This window comes from Papilio xuthus, unplaced genomic scaffold (assembly GCF_000836235.2).
Source record: "Papilio xuthus unplaced genomic scaffold, Pxut_1.1 DF828037.1, whole genome shotgun sequence".
In the NCBI taxonomy this organism is placed as follows: domain Eukaryota; kingdom Metazoa; phylum Arthropoda; class Insecta; order Lepidoptera; family Papilionidae; genus Papilio; species Papilio xuthus.
This window is the reverse complement of record NW_013530612.1, coordinates 544724-564678: the sequence shown is the minus strand read 5'-3', so window position 1 is coordinate 564678 and position 19955 is coordinate 544724. Positions and strand designations below refer to the sequence as shown.

The window sequence follows — 19955 nt, the reverse complement described above, 5'->3', positions numbered from 1 at the left end:
CTGCAGCATTTATTGCCAGAATATTTTATACGTAATTCTGAATGCGTACATTCGTATATCTTACTCTGAGTTTTCACTATCATACAACATGTTGACATTTCTTCTTTCAAAAAACACAGATATCCGTTTTTTTAGGGTTCTTCACCTCGAAAAAAAGGAACCCTTATAGAATCAGGTTATTATCCGTCTATCTGTCAAGAAAATAAACTGAAATCAGTGCTTGTCGAGAGGATTTTGTATTCCTAGGAAGAATTATTTTTTATAAATCGCTCTTTGACCTATAATTTAAACATTACTCATAAACATTGTATTGTATTGATTATTTCTCCGGCACACGGGAAGATATTAAGCTGGAATTTATATCAAATACTCAGGTCTACTGTCCCATGGAGCTATGAAAGAATCAAACATCTAAGCCAAAGCAATCGAAAGATACAGCTTTTTATGTCGCAAATTTTCGACACTCGTAAGAGAATCAAACAGGGTAGTTGCCGAGAAGTCAGAATCTTGAAATTCCGTACATCTTATAGCACTTAACTTACTTAAGTTTTGTACGGAACCCTAGGTGCGTGAATCCGACTCGCACTTGGCCGGTTTTTTTTAGGTGTTTTTCTAGTGGCAACTTATCGTAAAACAAAAATCTCGGCTATTACTATACTGAGAATCGAAAATAAAACAGCACAACGCATTGCCGTGCCGTGTCGTGTCGTGTCGTGCCGTGCCGGGGATTTGTGTGGCACGTGTTTAAAACTCTTCGGTGTCAGGATTTTAATTAAATAATTTGAATTCATGCCCCCAACGAGATAGAGATGCGACGGATGTACAGCGACCAACACGATTTGATAGTTGTATATTAAAATTTATTTTATTTAATTTTAATAGATGATTCTCACGACCAATAGTATTATAGTCTTTCTATGTCTTAAGTATTCTATACTAGCATCCAATCCAGGTTTAACACTGTGGACTTATTTACATTTTAACTATAATATACAAAGTCTATGTGACTTGACTGAGACCAAACGCAGAGTCCAAGATAGAGCGAACTGGCTACGCATTTTGAAGGCCCTGTGCCCCCCTACGGGGACATAGGACTTTAAGTCAGTAAGGCATGTGACTTGGACATATAGTGGCGTTCTTATGCTGAAAAATTTTTCGAAATAACTGAGATTAACAAGAATATTTGTGAAAATCGTATTGTATGAGATTTTTAGTATTCTTTACGCCCGATAGAGGCGCTGCACAAATGTTGATAACGATACTATAGTAATTATCACACTCGGTCCGTTTTTTTTGGTATCGAAGGGAAATCTTCGTAAAATACCCTGCCTTTTGGGGGAAAGACTATGTCTATGTGAAATTCTTATTCACTAAAACCCCCTCGGTGGCCAACCTCAAGTGCGTCTGCAAGGGTCCCGGGATCTCTAAAAGAACGCACCAGAACAAATACTCGGGCCTAGGCCTCTAGGCCTACTGTAGGATAGTTTTTTTTAGTTTATTTCTTACAAACATATAAAAGAATCTTTAATTTTATGATATTACTAGCTGTTGCCCGCGATACCGTCTATACCTCAGACCTTTTTTTCCAGAGATGAATGCTTTATGCATACTCCGAGCCCCGGGGGGGACGCGGTAGTTATGTGGGATTCTCCTCCATATCGAAGTCATACCCACTAAACCTCTCTGTTCCTCCAACGCATCGGGACGGGACCACGGGCACACTTTGGCTCTCGCCCGCGGCCAACATATTCTCAGACCTACTGAATATGCATATAAAATCGGTCAAACAGTTATTGAGGAGTATGGTATGACACGAGAAATATATATTATATATGAGATGTTACAAAAAAATATTATATCACAAAGTATCAAGACATGTAAAGCGATGTAGATAAGAAAGTTTGAACAATGTCGAGTTGTTGAAGCGCGAAATATTCCAAACGAATGGTTATTAATGGAGCACGTGACGTGACAAACATATTCCAATATTATTGATGGAAACATCACAGAAATACCCTTTATTCATCCATCCATACATTCGCATTTAATACTAGCTATAGTGAATTTAAAAAAAATTATTGAGTAGCCTCCCGCGCGGAATTAAAAAAGTGATAAGCCCATGTTTGTGTAATATTATCTTTCTGTGCATCCTCTCCTCCGTCGATTAAAGGTAGGCAACGTATATGCAATTGCGTATGTCTATGGGCAACGGTCACTTCGCTATTTCAGCGATTTCAGGTGGCCGCTCACTCGTTTGCCACCTTATGATATAAAAAAATGTGTTCTTCCAAACTACGTTCTACATCTATGGCAAATTTCATCAAGATCTGTCGAGCCGTTCCGAAGATACCTTCAAAAAAAATCCATCCATCTAAACATTCGCATTTATGATATTAGTATGAGTTGAATAGCGAATTGCGTTTGGTTTTTTTTTCAAAGTGAATTAAAGAATGACGTCCTAGTAGCCCACGTAAAATCACTTAAGCACACTAAGTTATGTTAGGGGACTGCTTGACCCCTGATAAGTTAGTAAGAGGATTACTGTAGAGGTCAAGAAAAGTAAGATTAAGTTACAAATAAGTTTATCCGGAATAGACAGACAGTCTTTTTAAACATTTATAGCGATCCATCTTAGCTTCGCACGGAAATATACTGTTGTTTGTGTGTTATTTAGGGATAATATAGGTTTCTAAAGGTAAAAGAATTTTTAAAATCGATCCAGTAGTTTTTGAGTTTATCCGATTCATACAAAAACATAAATCTTTAACTATACATCCCCACTGAGGTCAGAGTCTACCCTAAGTGAGACTATGTGATAGTGAATGCTAGTCCAGTGCAAGACTTCACACATATCTTTGACTTTCTCAGATATGTGCAGCATCACAATGTTTTCCTTCACAGTTACAACATACGATAAATGTATGTACAAACATATTGGTACATGACGGGATTCGAACACAGGACTTGCAGATTTCAAATCAAGTGCTTAACACCTGAGCCGCCGACGCTCTTTCTTTCAGTCTAAGGGGCATTTTCCCTTACCATCTCTCTAAGGAGCGTCGGTGGCTCTGGAGGAGAGTTGGTGGCTCAGGGGTCAAGCACTCGACTTGCAATCTGCAGGTCCTGAGTTCGAATCCCGCCATCTACCAATGTATTTTTCGATGTCCGATTTACATATGTACATTTATCCGACGTTCTTACGGTGAAGGAAAACATCGTGATGCAACCTGCAAGTATCTGAGAAGAAATTCAAAGATATGTGTGAAGTCAACCCGCACTTAACCAGAGTGCTTGACTATGGCCTAATCACCCTTAGGGTAGGCTCCGAGCACCTCGGTGGGGACGTATAGTGAGCTGATGATGATGACTAATACTAAACAACTGATTGTCTACCTGTCTGTCTACCCATAAAATACATAGGATGTATAGTGTCTGTAAAATCAAATTGTCAAAGGGTTTGCAAAGGGCAATGTAATATGCAATAAAAGTTACCCCGGGACACAAATGGTTGGGTCAATTTACAAGAATGGGCATTTTACGGCCGTTACATTCCAGATTTGAAGGTAAATCGTGGCGTTTGAAGGGTTAGAGGATATCTTGAGACAGTAATCTCGGGATAGATATGTTTTAAAGTTTTTTTTTAAGTTAATAAAGACTGGAATATGAGTGACTATGTTATTTATTATCTACTAGTTGTCGCACTCGACTCCGTCCGCGCGGAACTGAAAAAATCTTAATTAGTAGTCTATGTGTTCTTCAGGACTATGTTCTACATCTATGACAAATTTCATCAAGATCCGTTGAAGCGTCTCGGAGATACCATCTAACAAACATCCATCCAATCATCTTACTAATATTATAAATGCGAATGTTTAATATCTCCAGAACGTCTCACCGGAAATTAACACCGCGCGGACGGAGTCGCGGCCGACAGCTAGTTTATGATATTAGTAACAACGATTTTTTGTTTTACATTTTCTTAAAACTAAAAAAGAAAAATCATAATTTTTATGTAACAAAAAAAGCCTTAATAACTTTTCTCATAAGGCTTTCATTTTAATACTTTAAAAAGGAACAAAGAAAAGTTTCGTTAAGCATCAAAAAGTACCCTAATTTGCAAAGAAATGGGTTTTACAAAATCCTCTCCCTAATCGTCAGAGAGGGGACAGCTAGATACTATTAAGGGAAAAGAAAAACAGCCATTTTAAAAATTAAGTAAAAACTTTATCGTCAACAAAACAAACAAGTTATTACGCTTTCAGTTTTTAAATAAAACATCATCATCATCAGTTCACTATACGTCCCCACCGAGAGGCTCGGAGTCTACCCTAAGTTAAGGGTGATTAGGCCATAGTCAACCACGCTGACCAAGTGTGGGTTGACTTCACACATATCTTTTAATTTCTTCTCAGATATGTGCAGTATCACGATGTTTTCCTTTATCGTAACAACATACGATAAATGTACATATGTAAATCGAAAAACACATTGGTACATGGCGGGATTCGAACCCAGTACCTGCAGATTGCAAGTCAAGTGCTTGACTCCAGACCCACCGACGCTCGCTTACTAAAACATACTTTATTTAAAACTAATTGTCGTATGCGACTACGTTCGCGCTGAATTAAAAAAAAACATAATTAGTAGTCTATGTGTTCATCCAGACTATGTTCAAATTTCATCGAGATCTGTTCGAACGTTTTGGAGATACCTTCAAACAAACATCCATCCATTTATAATATTCCTAGGATATACAGCCAAACTTCAGAGGGGTTAGACAAAGTGCATTCCCTTCTATTCCATAACGAACTTCCAAAATGTATGTAATTGTGTCGCAACAATCACGTGACTTATCCAAAGTTATTATCGATTCTAGACATATTTGAAGGTCGTTATTGACTTTGTCTAACCCCCAAGAACAGTATACTAAGCTTTTTATATATAATTAACATAAATTAAGGTCAAAACACACATAAAATAACAACTTTTCTTGTAAAGCTTTTCACGACATTTAGGCTACGAAGTTGTGCGGGAAATTTTGTAATTTGCAAGGAAATTGCCTCAAAGATAGGCCCCGGACTAATCTGTAGATAGAAGTAAAGTCATTAATTAGTGCAATGGGTTCAATGGTACAGTGGTTAGATGACTGTTTGTCTTGGGTTTGAATTTATATTAAAATATAAAAGTTGTATGTATATTATTGTTGGACATAAAAGATAATTTTTATCCAAGGCAATTTAAAGATTAATAAATAAAAAAAAAATATATGAAAGTAAATAAAATAATCTTACTAATATTATAATTGCGAAAGTTTAGATGTATGGATGTATGTTTGAAGTTTTAGACATTATTAGTTAGAGTCCTTTGACGCGAATGACGCGCTTTCGTTACTAATTCAAGTGTCAGATTAGTGAGGGAACATAAACGTTGACATTTTAGTAAGGCTAGTGTTGCACCAGTACACTGGCGTAGTGTCGTATTTTCTTCCTAATAGAATATATCTCCAGAACGGCTGAATGGATCTCAATGAAATTTGTCATACATATAGAACATAGTCTGGAAGAACACATAGACTACTTATTAAGTTTTTTTAATTCCGCGCGTACGGATTCAAGGCCACAAACTAATCTGTAATAAATCTATTAACTAAAAAACTATAAGAATACAGAAAAATATACAGTGTTTTTATTTCATCTTACTAATATTATAAATGCGAATGTTTAGATGGATGGATGGATGTGTAGAAGGTATCTCCGGAACGGCATAACGGTTTTTGATAAAATTTGGCATAGATGTGGAACATAATCTGGAAGAACACAAAGAATTGAGTTATTTTTGCACGTGCATGAAGTCGCGGGCGACACCTAGTTTTAAAGATAAAGCAAAATAATAAATTTTTTAAACCTTCGTAATATTATAAGTGGACATTTTGTAAATTACCCAATTATTCACATTGACCGTAACATAACTAGAGTGATAGAAAATACGTTAACGTTTTGTTGTTTTAGGACCGGTCTGTTTAACCACAGATAAGTGGTCAAGTTGACCATTATTAAGTAGGGTCAAGAGAACTGTATAAATACAGAAAGAAAATAGTATTAAAACAATCATCATCATCAGCTCACTATACGTCCCCAGGTGCTAGGAGCCTACCCTAAGTTAAGGGTGACAAGGTCATAATCAACCACGCTGGCCAAGTGCGGGTTGACTTCACACATATCTTTGACTTTCTCAGATATGTGCAACATCACGATGTTTTCCTTCATCGTAACATAAGATAAATGTACATATGTAAATCGGAAAAACACATTGGTACATGACGGGATTCGAACCCAGGACCTGCAGATTACTAGTCAAACGCTTGACCCATGAGCTACCGACGTTCCAAAACAACAGTATTAAAACATGAAAATATTTTTTTCAATTATTAAATCGATTAGGTTAGTATTAAAAAGTTTTAGATGTAAAAATCTTTGTATAAAACATATCGTCATCCTTGTCATTATCTTTGACAAAACAGAGATAACAATGTTTTAAATGTTTACGAGTATTATTGTCTTATAAAACTACAGTTTTAAATCTTACTAATACAAATTATAAACGCGAATGTTTAGATGTATGTTTGTTAGAATGTATCTCCAGAACAGCTGCATGGATCTCATTGTAATTTGTCACGGATGTTGAACATATTCTGGGTCACACATTAAGTTACTTAACGTACTTAAGTTTTTTTTTATTTCTCACTAACAGAGTCGCGGGCTACGGCTAGTCTTACTTCTTACTAATATTATAAATGCAAATGTTTATATGTATGTATATCACGACTACCGTGAGACAAGCCGAAGACAGGACGGTGTGGAGGCAGCTGGGCGACACAGCCGTTAAAGCGTGCACAAGCACGACCTTCAGTAATAAAGAATACGAAGAAGAAGATGTATGGAAGTATGTTAGAAGGTATCTCCAGAACTGCTGTATGGAAATCGCTGAAAGATGTAGAACAAAGCCTGGAAGAACACATAGGCTACTATTTTTTTTTTCACGTGAACGTAGCCGCAGGCAACACCTCGTAAATATATAAATGAAGGTGCTAAATTGTAAATTATTTGTTAAACTTCATCCCTTGGCTTAATTTTATAATATTACGCAATCCCACCCTCTCAATATTAGGGGTTGGATTAAATCGTTCAACAAATTACTTTACGTTCTTAATTAGGATTCTTGCTGCAAGATTTTGGTGTGAATTTTGTTATTAAAATACATTCTCTAAATAAACTTCTAATCTAAAGGGGTAGACAGAGATGCCAATCTTTAAAAATATATATTGAATATATACTTTTTACTAATATTATAAATGTGAATGTTTCAAATGTTCACGCCAATACGCCTTTCAAATAATTATAGCAATGAGTCGTGAAGTTGCAACATTGCCCTTGCATTTTTATAATATAACGCAGTTGATCTGTAACTTGCCCGATTAAACGCGTTCTACAATAACCAACTTAGCAAGCATAGAATTATATAGAAGGCTACTAAGTTTTTTTTTTAATTTCACATAGCCGAAGACTGGAGAAAGGCTAGTATTACTAATATTATAAATGCGAATGTTTAGCTTAATGGATGGATTGATGTTTGAAGGTATCTCCGGAACGGCTAAACTAATCTTGATGAAGTTTGGTACAAATGTAAAAAATAGTCTGGAAGAACATATAGGCTACTCATTGAGTTCTTTTTTTTCACACAGACTAAGGCAAAGGCGTAAGCTAGTCTTAAATAAAGAAGGAAGTACAATAGGTTGGTAAGGCTTTATTTCGTGTTAAAATGATTTATTAACTTTTACGTTCAAACCTTTGAGATTTTCAGGGGTGCGTAAGACGATCTCACGTAGAGGTCATAAAAAACGTCAGCGTATTATAAATATCGTAGAAAGACATCCTTTATGTTATTTGATATGTGGCAGGAATATTTAGAAATAATTTTGTTCCTAATTTAAAAATTGTAATAGCCGGTAATCTTACTAATATTATAAACTAGCTGTCGCCCGCGACTCCGTCCGCGTGGATATATAAAAAAACTTAATTAGTGTAACCCACCCATCCATCCATCCACATCACATCCATCTAAACATTCGCATTTATAATATTAGTAAGTTAAACAAAAAGCAGCTCTTCAAGGCATAAATTCGAAAAAAATGAATAAATAGTATCCTATGTCCGTCTCCTGGCTCTAAGTTACCTCCTCACCAATTATCAGTCAAATCGGTAAAGCCGTTCTTGAGTTATAAATAGTGTAACTAACACCACTTTCTTTTATATATATTATATATATATACGATGTTAGAAGCTACCTCCAGAACGGCTCAACAGATCTTGATGAAATTTGTCATAGATGGAGAACATAGTCTGGGAGTACACATAGACTACTGATTTTTTTTTAATCCGCGCGAACGGAGTGGCTGGCTAGTTACTTCTTACTAATATTATAAATGCGAATGTTTGGATGTTTGTTAAAAGGTATGTCTCAAATCTCGCTGAAATTTAGCATAGATGTAGAACATAGTCTTAAAGAACACGTAGACTACTAATTTGTTAATTCTTTATTCAGCGCGGACGGAGTCGCGGGCTTCAGCTAGTAAAATATAAATCTTTTAAAGTTGTAACGTATCAACACTTGAGTTTTATCTTCAGGGTTGTTCAGAGAAAAGGATTCAACGTAACCTTGATATATCAATGATTTATTGAAGGGTAGACTGTAAGGGGTTGGAATAAGGGTTGACATTGTAAATATTTGGAAAAAAAAAAAACATTACTATACTAACATCAAAATTTATTACTAACACGAAGTTTTAATTTCTTTAAAAAACCAAAAAAAATAAAGTTTAACAGAAAACTAGTTGTCGCCGGTGACTCCGTCTGCGTGGATCTAAAAAAAGTAGCCTAGTTCATGACAAATTTCATCAAGATCCATGCAGCTGTTCTGAAGATACTTTCTAATAAACATCCATACATCTAAACATTCGTATTTATAATACTAACTGTCGCCCGCGACTCTGATCGCGAGGAATTAAAAGAACGTAATGTCTATGTGTTCTTTCAGACTATGTTCTACATCTATGCCAAATTTCATCAAGATCCATGCAGCCGTTCCAGCGATACCTTTAAACAAACATCCATCTAAACATTCGCATTTATAACATTTTGATGTTCTGTTAAGTACAATTTGAACCGACCGAGTCTTGACGTCAGATTTTTTAATTAAACGCGTCAAGTAATTTGCCTAACAATTGAAGATCGGAGAATATCGTCTCAGGAATTTTAAATTAATGAACAAAAGCAGGACGAATTGAAAACCCCCTTCTTTTTGATGTCGTCCAATGTACAATTTTTACCCAATTAGATAAGATGATAATGTTTTCGGGCAAAGATACAGATGTAGAAGATAGTCTGACAAAACACATTACTACTAATTACGTTTGTTTTTTAACTCCGCGCGGACGGAGTCGCGGGCAACGGCTAGTACAAGTATATGGAATTTTCGCTGTACAATTTAAGGGTCATTCCAGACTATGATCTACATCTATGCCTAATTTCATTGACATCCATGCAGCAGTTCTGGAGATATCTTCTAACAAACATACATCCAAACATTCGCATTTATAATGTGACTAACTGTTGCCATCGACTCCGTCCGCACGTAATTAAAAATAACATAATTAGTAGTCTATGTGCTCTTCCAGACTATGTTCTATATGTATGTCAAATATCATCGCGATCCATTCAATCGTTCTGGAGATAACTTCTAACATCCATCCAAACATTCGCATTTATAATATTAGTAAGATATAAAATCGTAACTAGACGTGGTCTCGCCGGCGGTTATTGCGAGGGCAAAGGGTGAAGCGCGCGGCGAGCTGTTTGCTTTTCATTTCCCAACTCATTTCTTATTCATTAATCTTCCCCTTCACTTGTCCAATGACTTATTCTTATAAAAGAAAAAAAAACTTGTATATACGCTCGGGTTTGTACTAAAAACATTTATACTAGAACTAGCTGTCTCACGAAACACCGTCAAAAAGTCTTAAGTAGTCTATGTGTTCTTCCAGACTATGTTCTACATCTATGCCAAGTTTCAGCCTTTTATATGGAAAAAGAAAAGGGCTGTTTTTAGGGTTTTCTCGGCATTTATTTGAATTCTTCTCACCTTTTAAACCTTCCCTAGACCTCCACGAACTTTTTAACACCAAGACAAGATAAATCCGTTCTGCCGCTCTCCAGTTTTAGCGAGACTAACGAACAGCAATTTATTTTTATATATATATATATATATATATATAGATTAGGATATAGGTTTAATATTAATAATTTTATATATTTAAATTCAAAATGTTATTACGTGAACGCGTATATTGTTATATTCAAACTATTAGTTACGGTCTAAGTATTTACTTAACTACGTTAACTGCTGATGTTCACTTGTTAAGTTAAGATTAAGTTATTATCGTGTTAGTAAGTTAAAGATCATACAATCCTGTACTCCCGGAATAAGCGTACTTAGTTATCATCCAGAGCTATCTCCAGAAGTAGTCACATCCTTCTTTAAATTAAATTGTACTACAAATAAATTCCAGCTTGATACCTTCACGCGTTTTTGAGAAAAAGGATCTTGACAGACAGACGGACGGACAACAAAGTGTATAAGGGCTCCGTTTTTTTCCTATGAGGTACGGAACCCTAAAGATAGTACAAATAGCATAATTGTTAATCCTATCTTTCTCCTTAAAAGGCAGGTTATCTTACGAAGATTTCCTCACTAATAAAAAAGCCTATTCGTAACGGCTTCAATATCGTTCGATAGAATTAAAATCTTGTTAAATAGTTTATGTGTTCTTAAAGACTATGTTCTATATCTATGACAAATTTCATCAAGATCCATGCATCTGTTCTGAAGATACCTTCAAACATACATCTAAACATTTTCATTTATAATATTAGTTAGGTTAATAAAATTACTAATATTAATCGTCACTTAACCTCAAAGCTAAATGACATTAAAAATATAGCTTCACGCGTTTTTGAGAAAAAGGACCTTGACAGACGGACGGACAACAAAGTGATCGTATTAGGATTCCGTTTTTTCCTATGAGGTACGGAACCCTAAAAAATCAAAGAAAAGTCTATAAGCTTCAAAATCTCTTAGCACCAAAGACTAAATCCAGGCGGACGTTTACTTAGAGTGATTAGTTAATACTCTTTTCCACTAGCATAAAAACGAAAAAGTGCAATTTTTCGGACATAGGAAAAAGAATTCGGAGGTAGGAAAAAGGAGGTTTTAATAAATTGAAGAGTCTGTAATATCAAAATGAACAATTTTTTTTTTATTTTTTTTTTAGGTACTTTCGTTGTTTTGAACATGTCAGTCCCATAACATTCAACTTTGGAACTAATTATAAACAATATATTTTATTTACTTGTACTTAATAACCAATTTTTTTGCCTCTTTCCAGGTATTAGGTATTCACCGTATGTATTGGACGTATGTATCTTGCCGGGTCTTCGACTGGAAGGTAGCTGGATATGAACCTACTTTTAATAATAATTGTGTAGGGGGTTTCGGGGGCGATAAATCGATCTAGTTAGGAATCATTTTTAGAAAATGTCATTTTATTCGTGTTTTATCGATAATCAACTTAAACGTAAACTTAAATTTTTCTATCGGTTAGATAGAAAAATATTATTCATATTTCATCATTTTATTAGTAATTCCTACTTAAATATAATTTCCAAAAAAACAAATTTAAAAAAGAAAAATACATCCAGGTACTGACTTTTAATGCGATAAAATTCCTACAAACAATTGAATGACGTTTTTCTGTTTAATATTTAGTTTGAAATTAAAATTAATTTTTTAAGTGTACAGCGACCATCTACTATCTATTCCCCCTTTTTCATCTTGGGAAGGGAGGGTGGCTGAAAACCAGCTCGACACTGGAATCTGACCTGTGTTGGCAAAGCTGAGCCACCCCCTTTTGCCAGGACTATCTCTGTATAACAGTGTGTTGTATAATTTTGTTCAGTCTTTTTTATGGCAATAAAGTTTTTATTTTTTATTTATTTATTTAAGTTTAAGCAGCCGTAAGTCTTAGGTCGCGCGGCTACTCGCTTAGTGGAAAAAGTGTTTAAAGCTTCCGGGGTGTGTGGCTAAGTGCCGTGGCGCCCTCTCTTGACAGATTTATGGAGCCTACTGCATTAGGAGCGTATGTTATAATTACGTCTAGTACTTACCTCACAAACCTGACATTTTTCTTGGATGAAAAGTATTTTTTTTTATATCATAAAGTGGCAAACGAGCGAGCGGCCACCTGAAATAGCGAAGTGACCGTTGCCCATAGACATACGCAATTGAATATGCGTTGCCTAACTTTAATCGACGGAGGAGAGGATGCACAGAAAGATAATATTTTCCCTTTCCATGCATCCTCTTATCCGGAAAGTCCACTTCCACTTCCCATCCTTTCCTCATAAGAAAAAGGGTGGGAAGGGAAAGAGGAATAAATAAGGCATCCGTACCATAAGTATCCTATCTATAATAATTCGAATCTTTGTTATCTGTTGGCTTTTTTCATGTTTGAAATTTGGCAAAGTAAGTTGGAAAGATGTATGTTTGTAAATCAATATATTCTTAGCAAGAAAAAAACCAAGATACCACGGAAACTATGTCTATCTATATTCTATGGGCTATCGCAAATTTCTAGTCATATGTAAATCTGAATCGATTCAAAATCACATGAACCGTTGAGTTACGACTCAACATCTAAATTTGTAAATCATCTCATTAAGTATAACTCTCTCTCTCTCCCTCTCTCTCTCTCTCTCCTTATCTCTCCCTCTCTCTCTCTACTTCTCTCTCTGCCTAGCTTTCATTCCACATGGTGGTAAGGTCAGCTTCCCCAATCCGTCTCTTCCAATTCGCTCTGTCCATGACATCTTCTGAAACTTGACACTCACTCATGTCTTTCTTTCCATCTCGTTTTGAGTCTGCCTTTGGATCTGCGACCAGGGAGGGAAAGTTGTAAGTTCATTAAGTAAAACTATTGAGTCGCAGCTCACAATGTGAAACGTAAATCAGTTTTCCAAGTACAAATTGTACTCTGAACCGGTTCAATGTAAGCTGTTCTGGAGGTATTCAATGTTCCTTGAGTTACCTATAGCTGCAAAGTTCACAGAGATCTGATAAGCCGTTCATGGGATACGTAATATCATCCATACAACTGTTGAGTTGTCTTGACGAACAACGTCCGACTTAAGACAAGGAGACAAGTATTAAAGAAGTGTATTTTAAGTACGTCTTTTATGTTATAATATCGAATCTTTAGCACGTCAAAATCTATATATATATATAAAATTCAATTGCTGTTCGTTAGTCTCGCTAAAACACAAAAACGGCTGAACGGAATTATCTTATCTGGGTCTTGAAATGTTCGTGGAGGGAAGGTTTAATAGGTGAGAAAAATTCAAATAATTGTCGGGAACTAATTAAGTTTTTTAATTCCGTGCGGACGAAGTCACGGGCGACAGCTAGTCTCATAATTTTTACAAACTTGACCACGATCCCACGATGTGTTGTGCAGTGACATCTAGTGACGTAAATCAAAGTTGTTTACGAGATTCACCAATAGATGGCGTTGCGCGACGTTGTTTAGTTTATGCAAAAATAATAATATTTTCCGCGACTAATGGACAGTACACATTCGAAATAGAAATAGAATATTAGAAAATGGATTATCCTTATTTATAAACCTAAAAAAAAATATGAACCTAATTATTCCTTACTTCCTTATTAGTCCGTACGTAATATTTATAAATACAATAGTAACACAATCCAATTTTCCCGTCAAAACAGCTAAACCGATTTAAATGATATTTGGTATGAGTCTAGAACCTGGGAAAGGTCGTAGTAGTACAAAACATTAACTCATCAGACAGAAGCATATTTTCCTTTCGACCTATCGGCCCATTGTAAAAGTGACATAAGCTGTTTTGTGTTAAATCACTTTAGTACGATAGATGGCGCTGTACGATTTTTCAACATAGTATCGTTTTGTTTATCAACTGATAGGAGTTTAAAAATATAACTAACTAGTGCTATCTAGTCTGAAATTTGACATAGATGGAGTATTTTTGACATAACGTTCCGTAAATGGAACTAAATAAAACTGACGAATTTATTTTAATTATTAACGTGATTTACTGATTCCATGATTGTTATTACGAGCTATCCATAGCTGTCGGCTTTGTCAACTCTCTAGAGTTGACAAAGCTGACAGCTATGGATATTGAATAGTATTGTATAAATCAGCATTTTGTCTACAAAATGCTGATTTATACAATACTAGATGTCGCCCGCAACTCCATTGGCACGGATTAAAATAAATATCATTAGCAGCGTGTGTTATTCCAGACTATGTTCTATATGTATGATAAATTTCATCGTGAGCCGTTCTGGAGATACCCTAAAACATATAAACATTCGCATTTATAACATTAGTAAAAATTAATTAGCAAGATAAATAAAACTAATAATAAATATTTTACTTCTATCCTGCGAACTTATAAACTTCACTCCCATAATCTACATATTTTCTTTAAATTCGTACACAAAAAAAAAGAAGTCATCTTAATAAAGAAGCAACGTGACGTGCCATCTGTAAGTCGCTTTGTGTTGTATCACATTTAGTACAATAGATGGCGCTGTACGATTTTTCAACATAGTATCGTTTTGTTTATCAATGTGATAAAAGTATAAAAAACATTGATGCCTTGTAGAACACTATCTGAAATGAAATTTGACATAGATGTAGTATTTTTGGAAAAACGTTCCGTAAAAGGAACTAATAATAATTTGAAAAGTTAAACAAATATCAAGAATATTTGGTATTAGGAGGTCGTTGTTGGTTTTGGAATCAACGAAACAAAATGGCCGTTCCGTTAAATTTGCTTTTTTCAACTATTTGTGTTAACTAATTATTTATATATTCAAACGTAGCAAAATAGACGACCAGTGATAACGTTTTGCGTTGAATTTAACTAGTTAAATGAAAAACGGTCAACGGTTGGAACGTTGAATCAACGGTTAATTCAATTAGTTCGCTAAAATAACGCCCATCTCTTACTGCAATTTTGTAATCTTACTAAATGTGAATGGTTAGATGGTTGTTTGTTTGAAGGTATCTTCAGAACGGCTGCATGGATCTCGATGGAATTTGTCATACATATAAAACATAATCGGGAAGAACACATAGGGTAATTATATTTTTTTTATTTCCGCGCGAAAGGAGTCGCGGTCGATAGCTAGCTAGCATATTCATTTCAAAAGATGGCGGGGCACGATTTAACTTCAAAGTATCGTTTGTTTTGTATCAAAATGATAAAATATTAACGAATCTACATCGACTTCGGTTACTGAGTTCCATACGAACTCAGCTAAATTATTTCGTATTGTTTCGATTGGTAAAAGTGACGACAAGCATCGTGTGATCAAAAGTCAATTAATTTGGTAGTGATATTTTAATAAATGTAATTCTAATTTCTAAAAAAACAATTACACAAATTCGAAAACTTCGAACTTGGGATGCACTTCGTCGTGTTCTTCGAACTTATATTGACTACAAAATATTTCATTAATTTTGTACTCTGCTATAAACTAAGTTACATAGTTTTTGTGTACTATAAACCTACGACTTATTAATTTTTAAAAGTTAATAACCATAACAAAATTTTAATAACCTAAAAATAATTAAATCATAAACCAAAGTATGCTTTTTCCAACACTGGCAATATTTTTTATAACCTTCAATTTTGTAACATCAAAGAGTTTCTATATGAAGCTACCGGAAATAAAAGAAAACTTTTCGAATGACAGCCATTTGAAATTTGAACACGTAAAAAAAAGATGCGCGAGCACAGATGATATATGTAAAAGTAATAACGTTATAGTCTGTGGTATAAGAATGGTGGATGGTGAAACACAACATAAAGATTTTGAGAATTCGTGCTATTTATTTATGAGTAATATGTGCAAGTATCCTGGACAAGGTAACCTATTAAATATACTCAATGTATAAAATATAACGTACCTTTCGTATTCCATCGCTTGCTGAATATGTTTACTCCGAGAATCGTGTAAGCGAAGAAAAAATGTACAACACAATAATAATACACAGAACACAGCCAACACAGGCATATTTTTATTTTAACGATAATCAAATCTCAAACTTCCGTGCAACTGAAACGACACTACTATTTTATTCGCGCAACTTACGAACGCACCAAAACACATAGTCGCTCAAGCCCGCGAAACAGACCTATAGACATTTTTATTTAGTGTAGGTATTTACTCAGATATTGCTGGTATTATTCATCTTGTCTATATTTATACTATACTTATATAAATATCACGACGTATGTTCTAATCTACACAACAACCCAAATACAACACCACAACTCACAACCGCAACTCAGAAGTCTAATAATCTTTAGTAACTAACACATGAAAACAACTCACAATTTCCAGACACTATTTATAAACTCACTAGTTAGATTATAAGCTTAAACTTTTGTATAATTTGAATCTTCTAATTCTTTACTTGCAGAATTTTATATTGTCTCGAGCGGTACTTGTGAAAAACATTTTGATTCGCGCAGAAACAGCGCCAACCAATTGTTGCCAGTTAAAAATATAACACAAAATATTACAGGTTTGTGTTGAATTATTTATTAAATATTTCATTATTTTGTTAATTTATAGTATCATAATTGTATGTAAAACAGTCGAAAAATATTAAATTAAAATTCACTAGAACTTTAATTGCATAATTTTCATATTCCCTAGAATAACTGGCCATTAAGAAAAGTAACAAAATCTTGTTCACAGACGTAATAAAATAACATTCATTTGAACATATCTATGATTTTGTCAATGATTATAATAACTACAGAACATCTACTTTATTCTTCGGCTGTAAATGTAATCCATTTTGCAGATAATAAACAAAGTCTACGATCTTCAAAGTTCAGCACTTTATACGATATAGATTCGGCATTTGATTACCATCCATGCCCCTTATCGTGTCCTGAAACTTACGCCCCTGTCTGTGTGAGTGTCAACAGAGGATTTGGCAAATATTTCAAGTTCTACACATTTGTAAACCATTGTTCCGGTGATTTGTATTACTGTAAACATTGGCAGGGTATGTGTAAACTGTTTTGCGTCCCACATTTTGAAAATAACTAGTAATTAATTAAACAAGACAGTAATCTCGATTGACTTACCTTATACGTCTAGGCGCTCAGAAAAGACGAATTTGTATTCTTCTCAAAGTGCTTTGACGAAGCATACTTCAAAATCGTTATATAAATATATACTTATCCTCGTGATACTTTATGTTAACCAGACCGTACATAATTTTTTTAACCTAGAATTTAGTCCACCGCCAAATGAAGATGAAAATGTCGTAAGTTCTAACCTCGGCTGGTCGTTTTGTGGTTCGTCTAGGTAAGTAGACGATAAATAATTATTTACTTAAGTACAATGATTTTTTAAATTTAATTATCTCCTGTCTCTGTCACCAATAGATACCTACAGTTCGCGCGCTTCTCAGAGGTTACATCATCTATGGGACACTACGGATGGTTGGCGGGAAATTACAAGTATGCAAAAACTATTTTTGACTTTTAAATTTCCAATAGATATAGTTTTTTGTATGAAAAGTAGCATTTATTTCAGATATTCTCATATAATGGAACCACACGAGAGAATGAAAGGATATGGAAAATGAATTACGACGAGTTGAAATACAATTACGATGTTTAAATTTATTGAATGAAATGTGTTTTATTTCAATTAGCAATTTATTTACTGACATTTTGAGAGGTATGAATAAGGACTTATCCTTGTACTTAAATATTGTGCATATTAACAAATTAGACATATTATTTTTATTTGCTTTGAATTATATAGTATCGTCGCTGTCGCCTACGATTCCGTCCACGCGGTATTATTAACTAAATAAGAAGCCTACGTGTTCTTTTAGACTATGTTCTATATCTAGGCCAAATTTCAACGAGATCCATTCAAACAAACATCCATCCATCTAAACAATCGCATTTATAATATTAGTAAGATTAGGTTATAATCTGAAAGCAGTCAATATCCCAACAGTTCTATAGTATTATAGGTATGGGGTACTACTGGGATGCACCCAAAGTTTTTTTTTTATTTTTAATCTTCATTTCCTACATTTAAAAAAATTGAATACAATACAAACCTCATTTTATATTTCAAATAATACAAAAAAAAATTGTCAATTTAATATACCATGTTTTTTTAAAACCCTAACATCTATAATAGTTTCGTCGACATATTGATTTGGATGGTGAATTAAATGCAGAAGAATCTTTGGTCTACTCTTAGATGACCAACCGCACAAAGCACAAGTGAAGGCGTCTTCTTGATATCTTGTTTTCCTTTCTTCACCGTGTATACTAGCTTTGTGGTGCAACATCGCACTTTTAGATTGAGCTATAAAGCCACATCGCATACATTCCATGTCTTTATCATCTTTTAACTCAGCAACGGAAGCCTCCATATCATGTGTACGCATGTGATTGATAAGTGAACGAGAATGTCTAGCTATGAAATCACATTGTGTGCACTTTAACGGGTTGTTAGGACGATGTATTAATTCATGTTTCTTTGTATTCTTCTTAGAAACACTTCGGTACGGACATTTCGAACATTTGTATGGTTTTATACCTTAAACAAAAAACAAGATTCATTAGTTTGAACGGATGGCTACAGAAGAGAGGTTGCAGAAGAGTAATAGTATATATTGTTTTTTGTAGCATACAAGCAAGCCTCCACCTGAATTAAGCGAAACGGCCACGGATGGTGGAGGAAATTCATAGCAAGAGAATATTGCCCCTAGCTTTGTGTCCCCTCCACCATCAAATCTACTTCACTTTCCTATCATTTCCTTAAATATAAAGGGTGGAAAGGGTAAGAGAACTAAAAATATGCACCACACTTATCAGACTGTGCAAAATTACTTTCATTTGATGCCTTTCTTCTGTGTGTTGTTACCGTCACCTAACACTGTAAAATTTATGTTTGACTAGCTGTCATCCGCGACTCCGTCCGCGCGTAATTAAAAAAACTTGATTAGTAGCCTATGTGTACTTCCAGACTGTTCATCTATGCCAAATTTTAGCATCCATGCAACCATTCTGGTACCTTTAAACAAACATCCATCTTCTCATTCTCGTTTATAATATAAGTCAGATGATGTTTTTTACCTTGATGGACTCTTAAATGTTCTTCATATACTGTGCTATTGTATGTACTATATTCACACATACAACATTGAAATGGATTTTCTCCTCGGTGGACTTTTTTTATGTGTCGATGAAGTTTATCTTGCGTCTCCGCTGTGTATCTATTGCATTCCGGACAACGGAATCTACGGCTTTGAACATTAAGATATACATCATTGTATTTTCTGAAATCAGAATCAGAATAGTAGTTTTTGTAAATTAAATTTACTTTTTAATTAAGTAGGTTTGGTTTGAAGACTTTATTGCTAAATCTTCAAGAGTGTTTTAAAATTGGAAACTTACCTTGATTCTTTAGTTTTGATATCGGAATTCAATTCTTCGGTATGATCAACAAAATCCACAAATATCTCTGCTGGTTCGTCGTCACCCACATCGATAAAAATTGGACCATCATGTAAATCTGACATTTTTTAATATAAAGCTCAAGTTTTATTCAATTTATTAAGAATTTGATAATATGACCATGATTTCTGTTTGTTTACATATCAAAACTATCAAATCACAGAGAAATTAATCTTGCGATCTTCATTGACGTTAGAGACAAAGAGCAAAAGAAAATGGCGCGCGCGA

The 19955-nt window shown here is 34.6% G+C and overlaps 3 protein-coding genes across 6 annotated transcripts in view; 1 reads left to right on the top strand and 2 right to left on the bottom strand.

The window, feature by feature from the left end:
* The window catches only part of LOC106114736 (polyadenylate-binding protein RBP45), a 138511-nt gene extending 122362 nt beyond the window's left edge, over positions 1 to 16149 (bottom strand). For all 3 annotated transcript variants that reach the window (XM_013308049.1, XM_013308050.1, XM_013308052.1), the window contains exon 1: positions 16130 to 16149. The gene's annotated coding sequence lies outside the window, so the exon portion shown is untranslated. The remainder of the gene's footprint in view (positions 1 to 16129) is intronic.
* On the top strand, positions 15809 to 17856 carry LOC106114737 (uncharacterized). The gene is made up of 6 exons (XM_013308053.1): positions 15809 to 16088; positions 16646 to 16750; positions 17036 to 17242; positions 17472 to 17547; positions 17628 to 17702; positions 17779 to 17856. Exons 1-6 carry the CDS (start codon positions 15809 to 15811, stop codon positions 17828 to 17830), a joined length of 795 nt encoding a protein of 264 aa, XP_013163507.1. The 3' UTR covers positions 17831 to 17856.
* Positions 17857 to 18350: 494 nt separating this feature from the next.
* LOC106114738 (oocyte zinc finger protein XlCOF19-like) lies at positions 18351 to 19937 on the bottom strand. 2 transcript variants are annotated; one of them, NM_001312505.1, is given in 4 exon segments: positions 18359 to 18402; positions 18405 to 18807; positions 19347 to 19549; positions 19668 to 19896. In NM_001312505.1, coding segments are annotated over 4 exon segments (747 nt in total). In that variant the 5' UTR covers positions 19793 to 19896; the 3' UTR covers positions 18359 to 18386.
* Between the last annotated feature and the right edge of the window lie 18 nt (positions 19938 to 19955).